This window comes from Garra rufa, chromosome 14 (assembly GCF_049309525.1).
Source record: "Garra rufa chromosome 14, GarRuf1.0, whole genome shotgun sequence".
Taxonomy (NCBI): Eukaryota; Metazoa; Chordata; class Actinopteri; order Cypriniformes; family Cyprinidae; genus Garra; species Garra rufa.
The window spans coordinates 5,901,539-5,920,685 of NC_133374.1; the positions used below are offsets into that span (position 1 = coordinate 5,901,539).

General features: G+C 34.9%; 1 protein-coding gene across 1 annotated transcript; it reads right to left on the reverse strand.

Moving 5' to 3' along the window:
* Positions 1 to 1,086: 1,086 nt before the first annotated feature.
* On the reverse strand, positions 1,087 to 17,535 carry LOC141285382 (SPARC-related modular calcium-binding protein 1-like). Its single transcript, XM_073818396.1, has 11 exons — positions 17,224 to 17,535; positions 14,386 to 14,551; positions 14,202 to 14,317; positions 11,891 to 11,990; positions 11,723 to 11,755; positions 11,550 to 11,612; positions 8,268 to 8,348; positions 8,001 to 8,193; positions 7,237 to 7,316; positions 4,649 to 4,742; positions 1,087 to 2,691 (listed from the first exon to the last, which is right to left on the reverse strand). The coding sequence occupies exons 1-11, from the start codon at positions 17,302 to 17,304 to the stop codon at positions 2,436 to 2,438; spliced, it is 1,263 nt and encodes a 420-aa protein (XP_073674497.1). The 5' UTR covers positions 17,305 to 17,535; the 3' UTR covers positions 1,087 to 2,435.
* Between the last annotated feature and the right edge of the window lie 1,612 nt (positions 17,536 to 19,147).

Below are 19,147 nucleotides of genomic sequence, written 5' to 3' on the forward strand. Positions count from 1 at the left end.
GCCACATTATTATGATTCTTCCATTCATATTCACTCGTATTCAAGGATTTACTGGGGTTTTGAGCTCCTCATGGCCTGTCTGGTTTAAAGAAACAAAACTCAAGATAAACACCTTGATTTTGCTTTTATAAAATCCTGGTGCTTAGTATGGACATCCGTTTCCGCCACTGAATAAAAAATGGTTATTTTTGAATATTTATCTCTTTTTTTCAATTGCAACCGGGAATTATAAAGTCAGAATTGTATGATATACTCTCGCACTTGCGATTTATAAAATCAGAATAGCAACATATATACTTACAATTCTGACTTTGCTCAAAATTGCGTGATATAAACTCACAATTGCAAGAAATAGTCAGAATCGGCAGATATAAACTTACAATTCTGACTGTTTTCTTAGAATTATTAGATATAAACTTGCAATTGCAAGTTATGAAGTCAGAACTGTGCAATATTAACTGACAATTCTGACTTTTTTCTCAGAATTGAGATATATACTCGCAATTGCAAAAAAAAAAAAAAGGCAAAATTGCAGTGATTAACTCAATTGTGAGAAATTTATTGTAAGAAATTAAGTTAATTGCGTGATATAAACTCACATTTGCGAAAACTAAAGTAAGAATTGTGCAATTTTGACTTCAGAATTGCGTGATATAAACATACAATATTGAATTTTTCTCTGAATTGTTTTATAAACTTATTAGGAGTTATAAAGTCAGAATTCTCAATTCTTACTTTTTGTTTTCAGAATCGTGTGATATAAACTCAATTATGTGATATAGTAGTAAGTAATTATGTGTTATAAGTCAGAATTGGGAAATAAAAACTAAATTCTTACTTTTTTGTTCTCAGAATTGTGATATATAACTTAACAATTGCAAGAAATAAAGTCAGAATTGCGCAATTCCGACTTTTTCCTCAGAATTGTGTCATTTAAACTAGCATTTGCAAGTTATAAAATCAGAATTGTGAGATATAAACATACAATTCTGACTTTTTTTTCTCAAAATTGTGTGATATAAACTCTCAATTATGTGGCATAAAGTCAGAATTGTGAGATAAAAACTTACAGTTCTTACTTTTTTGTTCTCAGAATTGTGTGATATAAACTCACATTTGCAAGTTATAAAACCAGAATTGCATAATATAAACTCATAATTGTGCGTTATAAAGTCAGATTTACGAGATATAAACTCGTAGTTGTAAGTTATAACATCTATTTTGAGGGCTTTGACTTCACAATTGCAAGTTGATATCACACAATTCTGACTTCATTTCTCAGAATTGCGAGTTTATCTTTTAAGATAAACTTTCTTTTTTTAAGAAAGTTTAAGATCAGTAATATTTTTAATGTTTTTTTTTAAAGAAGTATCTTCTGCTCACCAAGAAAAAAACTGTAATATTGTGAAATTTTATTACTATTTAAAAAAAATACATTTTTCTATTTTAATATACTTTAAAATATAATTTATTCCTGCGAGTCAAAGCTGAATTTTCATCATCATTACTCCAGTCCTTAGAGTCACATGATCCTTCAGAAATCAGTTTTATTTATTTTTTTTATTTATTATTGACTGATATAAACTCGCGATTGCAAGTTATAAAGTCAAAATTGTGAGAAAAAAAACATACAAATTTTGACTTTTTATCTCAAAATTGCAAGATATAAACTCACAGTTGCAAGAAATAAAGTCAGAATTGTGAGATATAAACTGATTTATTATTAATGTTGGAAATATTTGTGCTGCTTAATATTAATATTAATTTTTTTTTTCAGGATTTCTTAGTAAATAAAAAGTCAAAAAGAACATTTATTTAAAATAGAAATCTAACAATATGTGTCTTTATCAATTTAACACATCCTTGCTGAACAAAATTGTTAATTATTTAAAAAAAAAGAAAGAAAAAAAAATGTATTGGCCCCCGACTTTTGAATTTGCATTGAATATTTTTTTGGCTGAAAAAAAAAAAAGAAATAATAATAATTTCTTAGTATTTGGTCCAAAAACTTTCTAGTGATTTAAATTTAAATAAAAAAGCAGATATGTAAGTTTTCAATGTGGTCTTAGACTTTCAGATCCTACTTTATGTCACGAACACTGAATGATTAAGGTGTCAATTTTTTCTGAATTTGTTCTCCTTCAAATGCACAGCCACACACACTCGAGCGCTCCAGCGGTCAGAGAGGCTTAAGCGTGGTTATTTTTACAGAACTAATAACAAGTCCTTTATTTGAAAGGCACAGTGTTTGGACTTGCATAAGTGAAAAGGTCAGAGCACCGGCGAGAGCTGAAACAGATTCAAAAACCCAGAGTGAAGTGATTGAACGCTGCAGTCTGAGCCTCAAAAGAGCAGTGGAGAGAAGAAGGTCAAACTCAAGTCTGAAATGATTTCCAAAGACACTTCATCTTGCACAATATTTATGGAGTCCGGCCTTAAATGCCAAGACAGGAAGTGAGTTCTTGAACACTTAGGTGGCGGTCCGCGTTCCCGTCGCAGAACTGCATGAACTTCTTGGCACAGCGGCGAGGACGCAGTGTTTTGCGGAGAAGGAGACGCAACGGACGTGATTCCCGCTCGCTCAGAAGCCCATTGGCGTTAGCATCCAGCCTCGTAAAGTACAGACGGAGAGTTTGAATAGACGAGAAAGAGGCCGGAGAGGTGAGGACATGAGGACGGCCCTCAGGTGTCCTGAGAGACAAGAACAACATCACACACTTTACACAAAACTCGTCATGATGGACGTTCTAGATCAACATTTTCTAGACCTGCCACAGAAATCAGAATGTAGTAATCAATTAAAATTATTAGAAAGGTTACAAAGTCACTTGCATGCATAAATTAATGAATCAATATTTTGTGATTTTTTTATGTACTTTTAAATCACACTATTACATTTTAGTGCAACAGTATTTATTAACATTTTGAATGAGGTTTTATTTTTATATTTTCACTTTTCATTTTAGTTTTGTTTTTAGTCATTTTATGTGATTTCTTTTTTAATATTTCTCTCAAGATTTATTTATATTTATAGTTTAATTTTAAGTCATTTTAGTACTTCAGTTTTTATGTTTTATTTTAGTAAGTCAAGGAATCATTTCTAATTTTCGTTTTCATTTTAAGTTTTTGGTTTTCATCAAATATTTTTATTATTATCATTTCTATTTAGTTTTATTTATAAAGTTATTTCAGGGTTCATTTTATTCATTTTACTACTTCAATTTAAACCTATTTTATTTCAGTCAGTTGCCAAAGAATTTCATTGACATTTTTTAGGTTTTATTTATTTTTTATTACAGATTTATTTTTTAAATATTTTGAGAATAAAGTCAAAACAGGGCTTTACGCTTACTTTTCTTTTTAGGAGCACTTGTAATAAACTATACTCTAAAAACTTTTACTCTAAAAACTTTAATCTTGTAATTGCTACAAATGAATTCTAGTAATTTTGACTTTATTGACAAAATATTTTGACTTTATTTTCATAATTTCGACTTTCAAGTTTAGTTCTCGGAATTTCAACTTTAATCTTTAAAATATTTTGACTTAATTCTTGAAATATTTCAACTTCATTCTCATAATTTCTACTTTATTCTCAAAATATTTCTACTTCATTCTCGTAATTGTGACTTTATTCTCTAAATATTTAGACTTTATTCTCAAAATATTTCGACTTTATTCTTAAAATGTTTAGACTTTATTCTCAAAATATTTTGACTTTATTCTTAAAATGTTTAGACTTTATTCTCAAAATATTTCGACTTTATTCTCAAAATATTTAGACATTATTCTCATAATTTCGACTTTATTCTCAAAATATTTAGACTTTATTCTCAAAATATTTAGACTTTATTCTTTAAATGTTTCGACTTTATTCTCAAAATATTTAGACATTATTCTCATAATTTCTACTTTATTCTCAAAATATTTTGACTTTATTCTCGTAATTTCGACTTTATTCTCAAAATATTTTGACTTTATTCTTAAAATATTTAGACTTTATTCTCAAAATATTTTGACTTTATTCTTAAAATGTTTAGACTTTATTCTCAAAATATTTCGACTTTATTCTCAAAATATTTAGACATTATTCTCATAATTTCTACTTTATTCTCAAAATATTTTGACTTTATTCTCGTAATTTCGACTTTATTCTCAAAATATTTTGACTTTATTCTCAGAATTTTGACTTGAGTCTTGTAATCTTACTTTTTTAATGTGGCACTAAAACACTTTTGTGTTATTTCAATTCTTATTTTTTTTAATATAGTTTCATATAATATAACAACAGTTGTAAATATGACAACCACACTGAATTGCAAAGATAATGTTCATGCATATAATATTCTAAATAAGTGGTTTGGTCAGAAACTGACCTTGAACTCTGAAATGTGGCTAAAATAATATTAGTTTAAAAAAAGTTTCAAACTGTTTTAAAAAGGTTATACAAAATATGTATAAACCAACACTGAAATTTAATCCATATTGGAATTAATGTTGATTCAAAATGCTAAATCAAGTGATTCACTCAAAAGTAAATGCTGAAAAGTCACCTGGGAGCAGATCAATGTTATGAAAGATTGTTTACTCTGATGATGACTCAATATCATGATGTCTAATGACTGTAATCGATGTATATGTCTCTAACCTGTATTGAGAATATGAAGCACCACTTTCAAATTCTTGCTGGAATGCTTGCATTAAACTCATCAGAAAGTCTGCCTTTCGTACACTTGGACAACCTACACAAACACAGACAGATATCGTAAATTAAATCTGTGATATATATAGTAGAGAATCAAACAGGGTAAGATCTGACCTGTTGGTTGTATTTAAATTCATTGTCATCATATTCACATAGGCAGATAAAGATTCAACATTCAACAAACAACACAATTAATACATAGTATAAAATTCAAATTTGAAATTGTATATACAACTCTGTAAAAAGATTCTTTAAATGTACTGTAAAAATACACCTTACATGAATGCCCATGAGTCTATAGTAAAGTAAGTATAAAAGCTTATTTTCGCCATGGAATAAACAAAAATTAGTGACTTTGTTAGAATTGTGAGGAAAAAGATCATAATTGTAAAATATAAACTCAGAACTGAGTTATAAACTTGCAATCGCAAGATATAAACTCCCAATTCTGAGAAAAAAGTACAAAAAAAATTTAACACTAAATTCAGCCTTTTTTTCCTGACATTGTCCTTCTGTAAGTTTCTTCCATCATGGAGCTCAACTGGAGTGACCATTAGGTTCTTGTTCAGCAGCCTAACCAAGGCCCTTCTCCATCATTTGCTCAGTTTGGCCAGGAGGCCAGCTTTAGAAAGTGTCCTGGTTGTTTCAAACTTCTTCCATTAAGGGTAATGGAGACTACATGCTTCTGAGAACCTACAATACAGCTGATTTTTTTTTACAATTGCAAGATATAAACTTATAAATTTTTCCTTAAATTTCTTTATTTGTATCTTACAATTCTTACAATTTTTTTTCTCTCACAATTTCAAGTTTATACAGTGCCTTGTGAAAGTATTCATACCCCTTCACCTTTTCACATTTTATTATGTTGCAGCCTTTTGTTAAACTGATTTAAATTACTTTTTTCCACGTCAATCTCCACTCAATTCACCATAATGGCAAAGCAACAACAACAAAAAACAGGTTTTTAACATCTTTAAATTTATTAAAAATAAAAAACTTAAATGATTCCATTGCATAAATATTTCATATCTGGGACAGTTAAAATTAAGCTCAGGAGCATTCTTACTGCTTGTAGATGTTAACCTGTTAACCTGTAGCACATTTGAATGCTATGATTTGGAAATACACACATGTATTAATAAAAGGTCTAACAGTTGAAAATGCATATCAGAGCAAAAACAAAGCCCTGAGGTAAAAAAAAAAAAAAAAAGCCTTTAAAGCTTAGAGACAGGATTGCATCAAGCCACACATCTGGGGAAGAGTTCAGAAAAAAAAAAAAATCTGCTGCATTGAAGGGTCTCAAAATCATGTAGTCTCCATTTCCCTTAATGGAAGAAGTTTGAAACAACCAGGACACGTCCTAAAGCTGGCCTCCTGGCCAAACTGAGCAAATGATGGAGAAGGGCATTGGTTAGACTGCTGACCAAGAACCTGATGGTCACTCTAGTAGAGCTCCATGATGGTGTGGTGTGACCAGACCAAACTCAATCTTCTCCTCAGTGAAGACACATGAAAACACACTTGGAATTTGCAAAAAAGCACCTAAAGGACCCACAGACTGTAAGAAATAAGATTCTCTAAACTGATGCAACTCAATTCCAAGCATCATGTTTAAAGGAAACCAGGCTCTGCTCATCACCTGCAGAGTACCATCCCAAAAGTAAAGTGTGCTGGTAGCAGCCTCATGCTGTGGGGCTGTTTTTCAGTGACAGGGACTGAGGGACTCTTCAGAGTAGAAGAAAAGCTCAGTGCACCAAAATATTGAGATAGCCTTAATGAAAACCCAGTCTAGAGCATACAAAACCTCAGTCTATGCAGAAGGTTTACCTTCCATCAGGCAAATGACCCTAAGCACACAGCAAGAGTGGCTTATAAACAACTCCATGAATGTCCTTGAGTGGCCCAGCCACAGCCTGGGCTTACACCCAATTAAACATTTCTGGAGAAACCTAAAAATGCTCTGTCATCCAAGCTGACAAAGCTTGAGAGGTGAGGAGAAGAATGGCAGATAATTGCCAAATGTTGATGTGCAAATCTTGTTGCATCATACCCAACAAGATTTAAGGCTGTAAAGGTGCTTCAGCTACGTACTGAGTTAAGCGTATGCATACTTATGCAGTGTACTTATTTCAGTTTTTTTTTTATAAATTTATGAAGCTGTGACCATTCTGATTGATGTGGAAAGAAAAGTAATTTACAGTTTAACATTAGGCAGCAACATAATAAAATGTGAAAACATTGTATCTTGCAAATTTGAGTTTATATCTCACAATTCTGAAGTTACTGACCATTTTCTCTCAGAAGTGTAAGAGAAAAAATCTGATTTGTGAGATATAAAGAAGTGTGAGGGGAAAAGCCAAAATATTTTATTCCTTGGCAGAAATAAACTTCCCCAGCTTCCTTGTATAAACAACTTTGTCATGTCTGGATTTAGAAGAGCAAGAGCATTTTTTCCCACCACAGGATTTGTTGTTTTAACATTCTTCCAATTCTGCATGCCACTTATCTAATCCAGATTGAGATCTGACCTGAGAGAGGAGTCTGTGTGTAGCTGTTGTTGATGATGAGCGTGTGTTTTTCCTGAGCGCTGCAGTCAGGCAGTTGGTTCCTGCACACAGTACAAAATCATGTCGAGTCTTCTACACTCACTGGGCCTCATTTATGAAACAAACGTACAACAGAAACTTGGAATTTATCAATATGGACGTGAGCGGTGGCTACGATCAAATCTCATGTCAGGTCTGAGCTTGTGTACTCTGGTAGTCTAGTATCTATCTTTCTCTCACAGAACAATCTCCTGGACAGCAACCAGTCTGGTTTCAGAAATAGACATTTAACCAAGACTACTGGCAAGGGCAGATTCCAAATCTTCAATACTTATCTTGCTGGATCTGTTTGCTGCTTTTGACATGGTTAACCTTTTAGATAGGTCCTTCAAGGTATCTTGGAGAGGTGAGGTGTCCAAGTTGCAACTTCTAACTACTGGAGTGCCTCAGGGCTCTGTTCTTGGTCCACTTCTCTTCTCAGTCTACATGGCATCACTAGGTTCTGTCATTCAAAAACATGGCTTTTCATACCACTGTTATGCTGATGACACTTAACTCTACCTCTCATTCATTTAGTTTCTCCATGTTGTAAACTCTAGGGGCAATAATGTTTTACGGCGGGATTGGCGGCATACAAATGTTTCATGAATCATACGTGAACTTTGTCGTAAGTTCATTTGTTCATTCGTTTTTACGTTAGATTGATAAATGAGGCCCACTCTCTTTCACACACATAATCTTCTTACTTGGCTGAAGTGCCCGGGATGGGCCGTCCTGAGTCCACTCTCACACACCAGCAGTATCCTGTGTTGCTGTAGCACTGAACCGCTCTGTACCGTCCATCTGCACTGCATTCTGGAACGAAACGCTGTTTTGAGGCCTGAGTGGCCACTTCAGCAAGCACAGACATTCGCTCATGTTCACAGGTCTTTAGAGAATCTGCAAAGTGAGAAACAGAACAAATTCAGGCTTCAAAACACTCCAATGAAGACTCAATCATCTTTCCATCTCACCTGCAGGTCGTCTGATGGAACGGTTTCCATTCGGTTCAGATTTCTTCAGGATTGTCGGCAAAAATGGAGGCACTATAACTCCTGGATTTAAAATGATAATATCGTAAGTTAACATTAATGCCACAAAAACCTGGTGCTAATTTCCTTAAAGAGCAGGTCATATGGTTTTTAAAGTGTCCTAATATTGTGTTGGAGTCCACTACAACAGGTCACAATGCATCTAAGGTCAGAAAATATTGTAATTTTCTTAGAATATTGAACCAGCTTTGAGTTTAATGTCTGTAAACCTCTCCCTTCCATAAGCCTACTCTGCTCTGATTGGTCAGCTGGTCAACCCTAATAACGTCATATTTATACCCTGGAATGCAAATTTACCAGTGGAACCCCGACAAAGTGTGTATTTTACACCCCGGAATGCGATTTTTTACTGGTGGACCCCCTCGAAAAGCAATTGGGCTAGCAATTGGGGTTTTGTTGTGAAAACCTGGCAACCCTGAGCACCTTTGCATAGTGCTCCAATCTGTTCTTAAATTAATGACATAAAAACATTTTGTTTAACACTAATGGCAGCAAATCCTGCCCACAGCGAAAGTTTAGCTGCTAAACTGTAAACACACAAAACAATAATGGTGGATATGTAAGCCAAGGGAAAACGTGATTAACTGATGAAACAACAGAGTTTGTTACATTGTTTGTTATTAAGCAACTAATTAGAGCAACGACAGTCTACATTAATTGACACATTCTTAGGAAATACTGGGTTCACAGCAAATTATCTGTAAGAAAACATAAAGCTGCACTAGGAATACGTCATATTTTAGAACAAAAAGCTAGATATTTTGAGCACTCACTTGAAAATGTACACATAATGTATCAATTGTACTTACAGGTTGTGGTTAGGAGACGCTTGTGGACTGTGGAGAACACAGCATCTTCTCGACATGATGTAAACACACTAACTAGACTAACAGACGGACGGATTGACAGACAGAAAATGGAAAGATAGATGAATGGGCAGACAGACAGATGGACAGACAGACAGAAAAAAGAACGATGGATGGACGGACAGATGGACATTCAGACAATAGGAAAGACAGACAGACAGACAGAAAAAGGAAAGATAGACAGATGGACAGAAAAAGGAGAAAAAGGAAAGATGGGCGGACAGACAGAAAAAGGAAAGCTGGATGAATGGAGGGATGGACAGAGACAGAAAAAGGAAAGATGGGCAGACAGACAGAAAAAGGAAAGATGGATGGATGGATGGATGGATGGATGGATGGATGGACAGTTGGACAGACAGACAATAAAATGAAAAACAGACAGACAGAAAAAGGTAAGATAGACGAAGGGATGGACAGAAAAAGGAAAGATGGATGGACAGATAAATAGACAGACAGACAGGCAGAAAAGGAAAGCTGGATGAATGGAGGGATGGACAGAGACAGAAAAAGGAAAGATGGGCGGATGGATGGATGGATGGATGGACAGACAGACAATAAAAGGAAAAACAGACAGACAGAAAAAGGTAAGATAGACGAAGGGACGGACAGAAAAAGGAAAGATGGATGGACAGATAAATAGACAGACAGACAGGCAGAAAAGGAAAGCTGGATGAATGGAGGGATGGACAGAGACAGAAAAAGGAAAGATGGATGAACAGATGAATGGACAGACAGACAGAAAAAGGAAAGATGGATGAATGGATGGATAGACGGACAGACAGAAAAAGGAAAGACAGACCGACTGGACGGATGGACAGACAGAAAAAGAAAAAATAGATGGACATACAGACGATGAATTATGAACTATAGATAGATAGATAGATAGATAGTGTTTGTGGGCAGGTCAGAGTATTTGTATTTTGCGGGCAGATAAGGATTATGCTAATGTGTTACCCAGTGTATATCAGTAACTGTCAGAAGATATGACAAAAATAAGATGACTCCAGAATGAAATGCAAGCCAGCGATGAACCTTTGAGCCACTGCAAGAGAAGCTGGTCATTCCAAATCTGTGATTTCTCAAATATTGCAGCTTTACAATGACACTAATTCATTTAAGTCCCCTAAAAAGGCTGGTCGTCCACGTAAGACAGGATAACGCAGAGACTCCCAATAGGGAATCGGTTCAACACTGCAGCTGGAATTGCTTGCTGCTTCAGCGCTGAACAGGCTAAGGATCTGTCTCAGGATGTTTAAGCGAAGTCGCACTGAAAAGCAAACTCTGCAGTTACCAAACCTCTCATCAGCAGAGAAAATCAAAAGGCCAAGCTGACCTTTGCTGAGGAGCATGTTGAGTGGATAGAGGACTGATCCAAAGTTCACTTTAGTGATGAGAACAAGTTCAACTTATTTGGACCTAATTGGAAACATTTGGTTTGGCATCAAACTGAGGAAAGACTGAACCCCAAGTGCAAGTGAAGTCAGTGAAAAGTAGTGGAGGAAGTGCCATGGTTTGGGGACATTTTCTCCAGCAGGAGTTGGGCCTCTTATACAAGATACAAGCAGGGTGAATTCAACAGAACCTCCTTCAACATGCATTTCCTTCACTGATCTAAACAAGACTGAAAATATCTGGAAAATCTTCGGTGACAAAGTAATGGCTACAAAACCCACTACGATTACCAAACTATGGAAGAGAGTGGAAGAAGAGTGGACCACAATCACATCAGCGTAATGTGAGAAACTAGTGATGTCCTATGGCCACAGATGTAATCTTTTGTTTTACAACGGTTACTGTTCTCTAATTTTGATCACTGTGTTTTCCACAAAATAAAGATTTTTGGTTTAATGTTTTGGATATTTTGTCAAACATGTTAGTAGAAGCTAATATTCCTGATATTTTGAGCAATAAAGATGAACAAGATTATATGTGACCCTGGTCTTAAGTAGCACAGGTATATTTGTTGAAATAGCTAAAAATACATTGTATAGGTCAAAATCATTAGGATGTTAAGCAAAGATCATGTTCCATGAAGATCTTTTGTAAATTTCCTACCATAAATATATAAAAAAAAATTTTTTGATTAGTAATATGCATTGCTAAGAACTTCATTTGGACAAATTTAAAGGCGACTTTCTCAATATTTAGATTTTTTTGCACCCTCAGATTCCAGATTTTCAAATAGTTGTATCTTGACCAAATATTGTCCTATCCTAACAAACCATACATCAATGGAAGGTTTATTTATTCATTGACCCTTATGACTGATTTTGTAGTCCAAGGTCAAATATATGTAAAGTATAAGTAAAAAAAAAAGTAAGTAACACTGAATGCTCACCTGCAGTGGTCAGAACAGAGCGCTGGTCAGGATCAGGAGTGGGGCGCCACCGAATGCCTCGCTCTAAACCCGGAAAGCAAATATCAGATACCAATTATTTACGATTATTGTTTATGGATGGTTATTTAATCATACTGCAGTATTTGTTTGTGTGTATGTGCATGTTCTCTCACTTGCTTGTGCTAATTCCTGGTCACTTTTCTGACCTTCAACACAGATTGAGTGATAAAACAATTAGATTAGAATTAGATCAATGCTAGAGTGTTCTTAGTGATTTCTAGAGATGTTTTCACCCGGTTTTAATACTCAAAAAATCGGTATTAGTAGTTGATTACACTCACTAGTGCAGCTGGGCCGCAGATATAAGACAGAGCTGCCGCTCACAGGAATCCCATCAGGCATAGAGCACCAGCAGTAACCTGTCTGATTGTGACACTGCACCTAGAGGTCAAAGGTCATAGGAATTCAATGCATTTTGTGTTCACTTCCAGAATGAAAATTTACTGGCAATGTACTCACCCCTATGTCATCCAAGATGTTCATGACTTTCTTTCTTCAGTCGAAAAGAAATTAAGGTTTTTGAGGAAAACATTCAGGATTTTTCTCCATATAGTGGACTTCAATGGGGATCAGCAGGTTGAAGGTCCAAATTGCAGTTTCAATGCAGCTTCAAAGGGCTCTACACAATCCTATCTGAGGAATAAAGGTCTTATCTAATAAAACGGACATTTCTCTAAACGATCTCAGCCGAGGAGGAAGGGTCTTATCTAGCGAAACGATTGGTTATTTTCTAAACAAATTGAGAATTTATATACTTTTTAACCTCAAATGCTCATCTTGTCTCATCTCTGCACAGCGCATGCAAAGTCTGTGTGATTCAGGTAAATACAGTTAGGGTATGTCTAAAAACTCCTATCTCGTTTTCTTCCCTAACTTAAAAATCGCATTAGATCGCTGCAAAAGTACCGACATAGTGTGGGAGTTTTTAGACATCCCCTAACGGCATTGACCCGGATTCTACTGACTACACATTGACTGCGCAGAGACGAGACAAGACGAGCATTTGAGGTTAAAAGGTGTATAAATTGTCAATTTGTTTTGAAAATAACCAATCGTTTCACTAGATAAGACCCTTCCTCCTCGGCTGAGATCGTTTAGAGCCTTTTGAAGCTGCATTTAAAGTGCATTTCGGAAGTTCAAACTTCGGGGCGCCATCCATATCCATGATAAAGAGAGAAATCCTGAAATGTTTTCCTCAAAAAAACTAAATTTCTTTACGACTGAGGATGACAAGGGGGTAAGTACATTATCTGTACATTGTTTTTATGAACGTGAACTAATCCTTTAAGTTGTAGGAGAAAATGAGATAGAGGTTTTCAAGATAATACCCACTATTGAAGTCCTCTATATGGAGAAACATCCTGGAATGTTTTCCTCAAAAACCTTAATTTCTTTGTGACTGAACACTAAAGAAAGCAAGACATGAACATCTTGGTTCATTCTGGAAGTGAACTAATCCCTTAATGCATTTCATATTGTTGATAACAAAGAATGGAATGTTTTATATTGTCAATATAGTTGACAATAATCCCATTTAAATATATGTGATAAACAATTTAGATCAAAAGTAATCTAAAAGTAATTAAAGTAATGTAACAGATTACTTTTACATTTTTTAATCAGAAACAGACTACAAATTTCAAGTAATGCATTTTTTATATATGCACATACAAACATAGTAGCATTCAATATTCAGTTTGATTAGTTTTTTTGAATACTGCTTTCTTTCCTTAAAAGAAGCAATAAAAGAGTAAAGCCCAAATGTAATACATCATGAAATGAAACAAGTGATATATACAGTACATACACTACCAGTCAAAAGTTTTTGAACAGTAAGATTTTTAATGTTTTTATAAGCCTATTCTGCTCACCAACCCCATTTATTTAACCCAAAGTACTGAAAAAAAAAAACTGTAAAAGTGTAAAATATCTTTACTATTTAAAATAACTGTTTCCTATAATATATTTTAAAATGTAATTTATTTCTGTGATTTCAAAGCTGAATTCACATGATCCTTCAGAAATCTAATCTAATCTAATAATTTGATTTGCTGCTCAAAAACATTTATGATTATTGTGAGTAGACTGAGTAGGTTTCAGGTTTCTTTGATGAATATGAAGTAAAATTTTATGCAACATTATAAATGTCTTTATCATCACTTTTGATCAATTTAAAGCATCCTTGATAAAGTATTAAAGTGTTGTTAAAAGTATACTTCAGTATACCCCACAAACAAATGAGACTGACTCCAAGCTTTTGAACGGAATAGTGTATAATGTTACAATAGCTTTTTATTTCAGATAAATACTGATGTTTGGATCTTGTTATTCATTAAAGAATGCTGAAAAAATGTACTCAACTGTTTTACATACTGATAATAATATTAATGTTTCTTGAACAGCAAATCAGCATATTAGAATGATTTCTGAAGGATCATGTGACACTGAAGACTGGAGTAATGATGCTGAAAATTCAGTTTTAATCACAGGAATTAATTACATTTTAAAATATGTTCAAATAGAAAACAATTATTTTAAATAGTAAATGTTTTTGCTGTGCTTTCCTAAAATATTAGTATAGCATCACAATACCTCTGTATATGTTCCATCAGCTTTGCATTCTGGGATAAAGACGGTGAAGGAATCATTACGAGCGCTGGCCCGCAGAGCTTGAGATCGCGCCAGCTGACATTTAGACCTCAGCGCATCTGCTGACAAACACAAAGATTTCAGACTTTTAAATAAAAAGTCTTTGTTTTGACACGATGAATCTCACCTGTGCATGTTGACAATGCGGCCGTCCTCAGCTGGCTGTTGATGCACTGGGCACGTTGGAAAGTGCACAGAGATTTATACATTCGGCCGTTGCTGCCACACACTGCTTGTTGGCGCCCTCTAGCACAGTCCAGAATGCACGTCTGACGCCTATGCTTGTCCAGCAACTATAATTAGAGAACGGGAGGGGGTCAGTTGCTTTACATCTGGCTGGATGTGAAAGGCTAGTCTGTGTAAAAACTCTCAAAAAATGGGAAACATGGTGTCTGGCTGAAGAACAGCAGGCTACTGTCGTGAAAAAAGCTGGATGGGAAGGTGATGCCAGACGGTTTAGACACGCCAATGAAAGATTTATATTTATGCACTCTCTCAAAGGACAGATTATCTTGTTGAATGCATGCAAAGAGATTGCATGTTTATATTTTAAATAGATATTCAAAATTCCTCATGAATTTGTAATTATAGAGTCTGAACAGGCCAATGTTGCACTAAGAACATATCAGAGCACAAGTTTTCCAATCACAACAGTAACAATCTTTATGTGCCAGATTAGAAGTATTAAACAGTTATATATCTTTTCTGTAGTGTGGAAAAAAAAAAACAGCCAAACAGTTTAGAATTATAATAGCAGAAGTTCCATTACCCAAGAATATCCCAAACATATGTGGCAGTGTTTACTGAATCCATGAAAAGAATAGAGCAGTGTGTCCTTTAATGAGGCCTGAGAGAGAGCGCTTGCAAAATGACTTGCACATGTTCAGACATTTGTGGAAACATCTCCATCTCTGATGAGTGTGTACATGTGCACAAGTTCTATATGCAACCCACAATCATTACTGAGAAACCATGAAAACTTGCAGTTCTGTAAAAAATCTGCATAAAAACCAAATATTCCAAAACAGGCTGTAAAGGGCAAGTCATGATCCATCGCAGTTGGAACTGAATAATTGTGTTTTCTCATATTTTGTCATTAATTATGTACAATAGGGTGTTTTGTTTACATTTTCTTAATTGATGTCCAATAACAGTTAAAGTCAAAAGTTTGCAGAATCTGCAAAATGTTAATTATTTTACCAAAATAAGAGGGATCATACAAAAAGCATGTTATTTCTTATTTAGTACTGACCTGATAACATATTTCACATTTTGACATATAGTCAAAGTCATCACAAGTGAAAACAATAGTTGAAATTATTAAAAATGACCTTGTTCAAAAGTTTACATACACTTGATTCCTAATGCTGTGTTGATCCAATTCTTTGGTTTTCAGCATTTTTGTGTATTTGAACTCTTTCCAACAATGATTGTATAATTTTGAGATCTATCTTTCCACACTGAGGACAACTAAGGGACTTATATGCAACTTTTACAGAAGGTTCAAATGCTCACTGATGCTCCAGAAGGAAACACAAAGCATTAAGAGCCTTTAAAGATCAGGGTAAATTTCACTTATTTTGTCTTCTGGGAAACATTTAAGTATCTTCTGTAGCTTCTAAAGGGCAGTACTAAATAAAATAAAAAATGATATTTGAGCAAAACAAGAAAAATGTACACATCTTCATTCCGTTCAAAAGTTTACACCCCTGGCCTTTAATGCATAATTTTTCCTTCTGAAGCATCAGTGAGCATTAGAACCTTCTTTAATAGTTGCATATGAGTCCCTCAGTTGCTCTCAGTGTGAAAAGATGGATCTAAGGGTTCAAATACACAAAAAATGCTGAAAAATCAAAGAATTTGTGGGATCTGAAGGATTTTTCTAAAGAACAGTGGGCAGTGGGTTTAAATAAAAAATAATTATAAAAAATAATATTTTGGTAAAATAACTAACATTTTGCAGCTTCTGCAAGGTGTATGTAAACTTTCGGCTTCAACTGTATTTGCCCTAATTATTATTTTTTTTTCTGTGAATGCCAGTATGTTTATAAGTTATAAAGCAGTTGGAAAGACCAATTTTTAAACACATTTATATATATATACATATATAAGGGTTTCATATAATTTAAATTCTAATATTTCAATGACAGAGTCTAAGTACTAAAGTAACTTAATTTTTTGGACTCTAGGTTGTGCATTTCCCTGAATGTGCCAAAATCATCAGGATGGAAGCTTTCCACACCTTCACAGTCCAATTTCAATGTGCAACAGCAAATGAAACATTGAAAGTGACACGAACATGGTTGTGTTTAAAGCTGCTCCTGCCAAGTGCGCAGTAACAAACAACACAGAGAGTCAACGATGTCTCTGTTGGAGAACAAGGCAGCACTGTAGACACGAGGCATGTCTAACAATTTACAACTGTGAATGAAAATAAATATACAGTCTGAGTGGCCTCAGGTGGTTGGTTTAGTAATGAATGAGAGATGTGGTGCCACATTGCTGCATTGCTGACAGGTGTGCATATTTTCAATTTAATGCCAATATTTTGCCTTTTAAAACAGGGTGATTAAAGAAAGAAAATCTGTATTCCTATGTCGCTTTTAGACAAAAACCCTTTTAGTCTGTTCAGATTTATGTGCCTTGTGGCATTTCACATTTCCAGGTGGCTTTTTTGTAGGTTAACAGGTGCATGTTTTGACAGGGAAATTTATGACACACAGTGATACTATAATTTACACAGAAATCCAGAAATACATAAAAACGCTTTTTACTTCACTAGGGTTACGTTATCTTTGTGAAGGAAAAAAAAAGACAAGTTCATCGTTACTTTTAGTTCATTTTCTGCAGTTAATTATCTGTAAACCTGACCTTTTCAGAAGATTTGTCCTAATCCTCTTGCATCTGTAAAAAAATATTACACAAACACACATCTATTATTACACAACTCCAGTCGTTAATTTACCTGATTGTCGTCCGTCATCTTTACTGAAGTCGACAACAGAAAGAGCAGTAGTACGCGACAGGTGAACATCAACGCTAGCATGATTCCCGCCACAGCAGCCCACACTCTGAGACCAGTCACTTTCTTCCCGCCCGTGTGTGAATTTAAACACAAAGCGCGCGTCCTCACCACAGTAACGGCCAGGATTCAGAGGTTGAAGACAGCAGGAAAAAACCCGCGTTTACTCAGGTTGTCATAGCAGCCTAACGGTTCGCTCTCTATCCAACGAGTTCTTCGACGACGAAAATCAACACAAGCGATAAAAACGATGTGTCTTCTGTAATACTTCACTCATGGATGGTGTTTGAGGAGCTGAATACAGGCGACTGTACTGACTTCACATTTTAACACAGGAACTCCTCCTCAGAACGGCTAGGAGGATGGTAAGTTAACTCTCTAGGCTATTGGTCCTCACCTGCATAAACTCTTTAACAAAGCGGCTGTTTCTGATTTTTTTAAAAGTTTTTATATAAATACAATAGCACATTTAAAAGTACATCTGGCTAATTTGAGCTTTCTTAAAATAGTTTTTACAAATTAAGCATAAAGCATCATCCACACACGTGAGGCATAATGCAGATTACCACAGGAAAAAAAATTGAGGGATTTTTTTTTACACTAATACAGTAATACACTAAATTTGTCACAGGATGGATCATAGTCTGAAAGACTCATGGCTAATCAATATTTTGTCACCAGTGTTGTTAAAAAGCAGGTCATATGGGTTTTTTTCAGTTTGTAAGGTAGCTGTCCTTCAATGTAAACAGTCTGCAAAGTTGTTAATCAACTAGTGCATGATAAATAAAGATATTGTCTCTTAAATGAAAGGGTAAACTCAGAACTGCCTTAACAAGTCGTCATATTTTCGAATCTTCTGCTTGTTACCGATCTACTCACTGGTAACACATTAGCATAACTCCTCCACCCGCGAAATACAAACACTTCTGCTAGTTAGTGTGTTTACATCATGTTGAGAAGATGCTGTGTTCTGCCTTATGAAAGAAAGTTTTTGTTTTCATTGCCAAAAGATGCTGATGTGAACAATTGGTAATTAAAATTCCAAAAAATGTTCCATGATAACACAGCAATACAATTCCTACCTTTTGTTATGTGCTCGTCATTTTACCAAGGACTGCCTCTAAGTTTCAACCACAACCTGTAAGTATGATTACTATGCTATGTGCTCAAAATATCAAGTTTTTGTGCTATGTGATGTATACCTAGTGCAGCTTTAGGTTTCCAGCTAAAACAACGATATTAGTCTTACTGAAATAGTTCTGATAAATCATTGTGAATCAACTATTTCCTGAGAATGTGTCGATTAATGACTGTCGTTCTAATTACTTAGTTTAGTAAAGAATGTAGACATATTTTACATTTTACAAACTGTATTGTTTCATCAGTTAGTCGTGTTAGCGCTTGGCTAACATATCCACCATTATTGTTTTGTGAAGCGTTTACAGTTTAGCAGCTAAACTTTAGCCTTGCATTGTATAGGAAAAGACCAATTGCAACAGACTTGGGCAGCTGACCAATCAGAGTAGAGTAGGCTTATGGAAGGGAGGGGTTTACAGACCTTACGCTCAGAACTGCTTTGAACAAATCATTTTGAAATCATTGCAAAATGATTCTAATTAGGGGTTCAAGCACATAACACTGAAACCCTGTTGTAATTGTTAGAATGGTCACGCATCAGCGATCTCCACCGTAAGTCGTAGAGACTTGAAACTTGGAGGGACGGTAATACTCACAGTCTGTGAGGATATCGTATGACAGAACTCCTTATTCCGGACAATTTTGCCTCTGGACAACCACTGCTATCAATCAAATCATTTGTTAAATGATCGAGAAGTCCTAGTTCAATTCTCTGGACTCTCTAAGTTAA